The sequence below is a fragment of the Sphaeramia orbicularis genome, chromosome 11, assembly GCF_902148855.1.
Source record: "Sphaeramia orbicularis chromosome 11, fSphaOr1.1, whole genome shotgun sequence".
NCBI classification, from domain to species: Eukaryota; Metazoa; Chordata; class Actinopteri; order Kurtiformes; family Apogonidae; genus Sphaeramia; species Sphaeramia orbicularis.
Window position 1 is genome coordinate 33,380,777 of NC_043967.1, and position 6,579 is coordinate 33,387,355.

The 6,579-nt window shown below is 39.2% G+C and overlaps 1 protein-coding gene across 1 annotated transcript; it reads left to right on the top strand.

Annotated features, from left to right (window-relative positions):
- The first annotated feature begins 408 nt into the window (after nucleotides 1-408).
- Nucleotides 409-4,678, top strand: LOC115428232 (stathmin-like). Its single transcript, XM_030147085.1, has 5 exons — nucleotides 409-507; nucleotides 2,145-2,190; nucleotides 2,298-2,470; nucleotides 3,510-3,701; nucleotides 3,809-4,678. Exons 2-5 carry the CDS (start codon nucleotides 2,175-2,177, stop codon nucleotides 3,884-3,886), a joined length of 459 nt encoding a protein of 152 aa, XP_030002945.1. The 5' UTR covers nucleotides 409-507; nucleotides 2,145-2,174; the 3' UTR covers nucleotides 3,887-4,678.
- Nucleotides 4,679-6,579: the final 1,901 nt, after the last annotated feature.

The window sequence follows — 6,579 nt, forward strand, 5'->3', positions numbered from 1 at the left end:
CTTCTAATTTTGGGTTAAAATAATCATAAGACAGCCGCCTCTTTGCACTGAACATGTCGATACTAACACCATAGACTTCTAAATATAAAACAATGTGAAAGCACATTTTTCCAAAGCCACTATTCTTAGTCACTGGGTGGAGTAACAGAGCAAGGACTTTGAAAAGTCCCCTTGACGTGTCTTTTCTAGGCATTTCTTTCTAGAGGCTTATTATTGATTTTTTTTCCTTCACTTTATAATTGGAAAACTTAATGTTTACGCAACAACAAACCGTAAATAATTACATTTTGTTCAACAAAATAAGTGAAAGTCATTGTTTGAGGCTAAAATCGCAGAAAACTACAATCCCCAGGAGGACATGAGAGGGAGGAGACAACCAATGATTGGCAATAAACGGCGTGACGGCACCCGCTTTGGTCCATTTATGTGCGCGCTCCTTCCACGCTCTCGCAGAGGACTCGCGGTAAATTGTGTGTGAGAGGAGCACAGCATCACAGCTTGTTGAAGGTGGGTGTGACATCCAACATCATTATCACCGAATAACTACATAGCGGCTATTTTTGCTGTGTGTGTGTGCGTGCGTAATGGTGCGTAATGTTGTAGTTTTGGAGAAAATGCTCAAAAAAAAAAAAAAAAAAGTGGAGTCTGTGTGTGTGGACAGTGGGGTTAAATATTTATTTTCTGTGATATCCACTGCACGTGAGTTGCATTGTTGCTGCTGCAGGCTGGATATGTTTTGGCTTCTGAGCGCATTTTTTGACGCGTTTCAGCCCAAAAGGAGGAGCGACGCCTGGTTCTTTTCTTGGTGCTAGTTGGCGGGTTGTTAGCCTATTGTATGGTGGGAGACACTGGCACAGTTGGCACCGACAGACAGAGCGACAGACAGACACCAAAGGACTTCTTTCACGTCGGTTAAAAAAAAAAAAAAACAGTGGGATGCAGGGACATTTCATGCGTTATTTTTTTTTTTCTTTCCTCCATGCGCACCCACCCCCTTCATCGTCGGAGCGTTATTTGAAATTCGACGGTTTTTCAGTGGAAATAAACCTGCCGTGAGCTCGTCTTTGTTTGCAGCCAGCCACGCTTTGCTTGTCAAAAGCCTCTTTGTTTTGCTGCTGCTGCTTGTTATGCTTGAGATAATGACAGCAGCGTTCAAAGCTGACTTGAAATGAGGGGGATATTGTCATTTGTCGGCGCAGACAATGTAAGACTCCACTGCCTTTGGGGCGTTAAGGTAATGGGAGTCACAAGGAGACGCTTATATTTAGGTTTTTTTTTTGGCATTAGAGCAAACGTCAAGTCCGCTAAATTTGACTTGTAAATAAAAATAATCCAAATACTACTAAAGGATTTGTCTGTACGCTTGCGTTTTTTATTTATTTTTTTTAATTTTGGTGCCATTTTACGCATAAAAAAATGACATGACAGCTGTTTGCGTTGGTTCCTTCGTCAATATAACTTTAAAATTCTGTCTTTAATATGATATTATAACACCAGTAGTCTTCTACAGGAGCTGGCATTGCGTGTTTTGGTCCACTTGTGTGTTTTTCCTCCACCTCCCCTGCTGCTCAAACACATGGCGCAAGGAACAGGTGCTCCCTGATGATTTTTTTTTTTTTTTCTTCCCCTTAGATATTCCTCATTGCTCACTAATCTTATTTCACATGGAGTCTATATTGAGGCCTCTCAGGCCCAGTCTAGGCCCCTTAGATGCACCTGGCACGGCCTGCTTTTCCCGTACCCACCCAGATCCAGTCTCCTTTTGTTTCATCCAAATGTGTCCCTGTTTTGCAATTAACGCGGCGGTGGTCATGCTTTTGGAACCCGCCTCAGACCCCTCCCCAATTCCCAATTCCCCATCCTCCTCTTCCTCTTTGTTGAAGCAGGTGGATTGAGCTGAATGTCATTGCTGTCACAAGTTAGAAGATAAAACAATGGTGCCAAACATTGAATGCCAGTGCCGTTTTTGTGCGGATTGATGGGCGGTGGTTGGCTGTAGTGCGTAATGCGCCCACCAGGTGTCACCATTGAGCATGTTTTGACTGTTATAATCAGCCTTTTGTGACAATAAGAGAGAGGATTCTGGGTAATATGTTAATCCACCAGATAAATGACAACTATTTCTTCTATTTTCCTCTTTTTAGGTACATCTACCTTGCAGCACACTTGTGAAGATGGCATCCGCTGAAGGTAAAAAAAACCAAAACACAGCTTTGGGTGTTGAATGTTTAATGCAAATCCTGCTTGATAGTAGTTCCTTGTGCGTTAACGGAGTACTGTGTCTCCTGCTTTTGTAGACATTCAGGTCAAGGAGCTCGACAAGCGGGCCTCTGGACAGGCCTTTGAGGTCCTTCTGGGTGCTCCTGCCCCAGACTCAAAGGGTGAGTTCCCTCTGTCTCCTCCCAAGAAGAAGGACGTCTCGCTGGAGGAAATTCAGAGGAAGCTGGACGCTGCTGAGGAGAGACGTAAGGTGGGTTGTAGCTCCTTTTCTGAATGGTTTACTTTCTTTTTATGGAATTCTCTTGTTTTTTTATTGCAGTATTCTTAATAAATAAATAAACAAACTTGCCTGTAAACTTTTTATATGTAAATCTTTTGTCTTGGATAGGGATGTAACGATATGAAAATTTCATATCATGGTTATTGTGACCAAAATTATCACAGTTACCATTATTATCATCGCGGTAATGTTGAAATTGTGCTCAAAATGTTCAAAAACTACTAATACACACACTGAAATAATTTGACCAAGTTGTATTTTGAAAAAAAAAAAAGAAAAAAATTGGCACGATGTACTTTCTGTTGCAGAAACATTCAAATATTAACCCTTAGTGGTCTGGATCTATTTTGTCAATTTTCCAGTCCTTTTGATTTTGCCTTTATATACTATATAAAGAAATGTTTACTATCCCATGTTTGGGATCAGTTTTTTCAGCACAACTTCATCTATATCATCTGTCTATTTTTTTTTTTTTTTTTTTCCACTTTAACCTACTACAAAAACATAAAAAGGACAGAAAACACACACACAAAAAAAATCTGATTTGAAAAATGTAATACTTTATTGCATAAATAACACATAGATGCTTAATGAACCTTTTCAAAGACTGAAAAAGTGAATATTGGTTCCAAATATCAGGTTTATACAATTAAAATTGTAACAAATTTAAACTATACTCAAATATTTGACATAAAATCAGATCTTTACATAGACGTTTTCTCTGGAAAAGTGCGGTAATCAAACACGGTTATCATGACAATTAGAATTTAAACGGTAATATTAACCGTCTGCAATTTATCGTTATACCGGTAATTGTTACATCCCTAGTCTTGGATGTAATATATATCAAACAAAAACCAAAATCTGACCTAGAAAGTCATAAATGTGCAAGAAAAGCAATGTTATCACAGTAACCTTGGATTGATAAGGCGCTACTCACTTAGCCTGTTGTTTACATACTTGATGGGAAATGATTAATGTGTGGTTTATGTTATCTTCCCTTTTCCAGAATCATGAAGCCGAGGTTCTGAAGCACTTAGCTGAGAAGCGCGAGCATGAAAAGGAGGTGCAACAGAAAGCTATGGAGGAGAACAACAACTTCAGTAAGATGGCAGAGGAGAAGCTGAATCAGAAGATGGAGGCCAACAAAGAGAACCGCACAGCAATTATGGCAGCGATGAATGAGAAATTCAAGGAGAAGGTGAGCATTTCACCGACTGACTCTTCCGTTATGTTGGTTTTAGTTGCACCGATCTGACACATGATCACGTCTTTGTTGTGTTTTTTTTTTTTTTTTTTTTTAAATAGGACAAGAAATTCGAAGAGGTGCGAAAGAACAAGGAAACCAAAGAAGGCGCTTCGGAAGACGGCGCTTCACAAGACTGAAAGTTACAAACGGGGGATTGTATAGGGTTTTTTACGTATCCAAAGATTGATTTATTTTTTGTTCGGCCAGTATTTTTGTTGTGTTCTCACTACCCACCTTTTTGAAATAAGAAGTTCCACTTTGTGAATTTTTTCAATTCTCCTGCTATAAGTGTACTTGCGCTGGTTTTACATGTGGATCGTTTCCCTCTTGTTGAGTCTAATCCATTTGATATGTAGCTTGTCAGTGCAGCTTCTGCCCTTTTTGACAATTAGCAGTGTGTACTTACCCTTTTTGAGGAAGCATGTTTCTATGCATAGGTCTTTTATCCTTGCCTATTTCATAGTGCGTTTTGAAACTGTCCCTGTGAACCACACCTGTTCTTGGCACTTACTGTATATTTAAAAAAAAAAATACAAAAAAGATGAGTAGCACAACATTTGACGAAGGCGTTGGCTGTTAATATCCATGCAGGTGTCTAGTGCAGCTTTGCTACCTGCTTGCTTTTGCTCCTGCCAATCATGTTTTTTTTGTTTTTTTTTTTGTTCTTTTTTTTTTTTTTGTGCCGCTGCTGATCCTTTTGGCTTTTTGTAAAAATATGGGGTTCTCTTCAAAGCACATGACTCTTTGCTGTATAACTGTGAATTTAACATGCCAGACATGGAAAATGGATGCCACCTGGAATATCGCTGAACAAACGGGGGTCTACACATGGAATGCAAAAGAGCAATACACTTTGGCATCTCAATAGATACAGTGGCTAGTTGACTTGAACTGTTGTACTAAAACAAATAAAAAAAGACGTAAACACAGTGGTTGCTTGGTTGTGTGATTGAAAACAGGGTTAAACACGTCTAATTGCCTCTTGTTCAGACTAAAGGGTTAAATATCCTCTTGGGTGCAGGTGTTTGTGTTGAAAATGATCGGAGCGCTACCTGTAGTGTTTGAACAGCTGTAGCGTCGAGCATCCTAAAGTCATATTGTTCTCCAAAAATGGGCATATTTTCTGAAGTATCAGATTTAGTTGATTCACCCCCTTCTAAAGAGACCACCTGCTGTCAGTACTGGTGGCATCAGGTTCAGTCTGACCCAGCATATGAGTTCTGCAGTCTCAGGCTCCCTCTGGTGGTGAAGACTCACACCTGCAGTCATACTGGATGGAAGCTGCATTCAAAGGAGGAAATAAGAGGATTTGGCTGATGTTTGGGCAAGATGTGAAAACTGTGGATGAACAGAAAACCCTATAATTACGCCGTCCTCAAAGGGGAGGCAAGGGGTACTGTTTTTGGTTTGGTTTGTTTTGTTAACACTCAAGCAGCAAAACTACTGGTTGAATTCATACCAGATTGGGTTTATAGATTGCCAGTGACCCAGAATAGATCTGATTACTTTTTGCAAACAGTAGGTCAATGTTATATTTTTTAAATTAATTTTTAAATCTTTTTTTTTTATATATATATATATATATATATATATATATATATATATTTACTTATAATGGGTGAAAATTCACATGTCTGTAGCAGCAAAACTATTGGTTGAATTCATACCAAACTGGGTTTATACATTGCCAGTGACCCAGATTAGATGTGGTTACATTTTGAGAAAAGTAAAAGTTAAAATTTTTTTACGAATTTTTGAAATCTTTTTTTTCCTCCCTTTTACTTATAATGCTTATACAGGGTGACACAAAAAAACGGGAACTTTTTAACAATCCAATAAAACCAAGAGTGTTGGAAGAAAAATATTTTATTCATAGTAATTGAAACCTTAAAACATGCCATTTAAGAAACAATGATGGAATTTTCATTTCTTAAAAATTACTTCCTGTAGATGGTGTCCTCCTGTACGAATGCATTCTTGAAATCTGCTGTTGAGATTCCTCATTGACCGCTGCAACATCTCAGCTGGGATACTGTGAATTTCATCCTGAATTCTCTGTTTTAACTCATCCAGAGTTCTTGGTCGAGTCGTGTACACTTTACTCTTGAGATAGCCCCGCAAGGAAAAATCACAAACGGGCAAATCTGGCGATCTAGGGGGCCAGGAGTACAAGCACTTCTTGGTCGTCCTGTTGGTTTCTTCTTTAGGGCAGATCCAGTCTCTTCAAAGTTAGTAATCCAACATTTTATCGCGTGTTTTGATGGAACAGCACCATGACGTCCTAAGTTGTAAAAATGTCGGAACTCCCTCTGCGCAGCTGTCAAACTATCACCGTTTTTATAAAACATTTTTATGGCTAATGCACGCTGTTGCCCGTTCCACTGATCCATGGTTACTAAAATGGGGGTGTGTTTACTTGCTCAAGGTCACTGTCTCGCAGTGCTGCCACTTGCTCATGTCTGCCAATACGCACTTCAAAAATTCCCGTTTTTTTGGGTCACCCTGTATATTGCTTCTCATTTGTTCATATGTGTGAAGAGTATGTAGTAATTATGTATTTCTATGTGTCTGTTTCTATTTAAAGCACATGTGTCAAACATGCGGCCCGGGGGCCAAACCCGGCCTGCCAAAGGGTCCAGTCCAGGCCTTGGGATGAATTTGTGAAATGCAAAAATAAGATATTAACAGTCCTTTTAGTTCAGGTTCCGCATTCAGATCATTTCCGTCTCAAGTGGGCAGGACCAGTAAAATAACATATAAATAATGACAACTCCAAATTTTTCCGTTTGTAAATGTAAATATTTTCATGTTTTTACACTAAAACAACGTA

Coding starts and splice junctions, on each gene's coding strand:
- LOC115428232 (XM_030147085.1), top strand. Junction 2,471..3,509: donor CTGCTGAGGAGAGACGTAAG/GTGGGTTGTAGC, acceptor TCCCTTTTCCAG/AATCATGAAGCCGAGGTTCT. Junction 3,702..3,808: donor ATGAGAAATTCAAGGAGAAG/GTGAGCATTTCA, acceptor TTTTTTAAATAG/GACAAGAAATTCGAAGAGGT.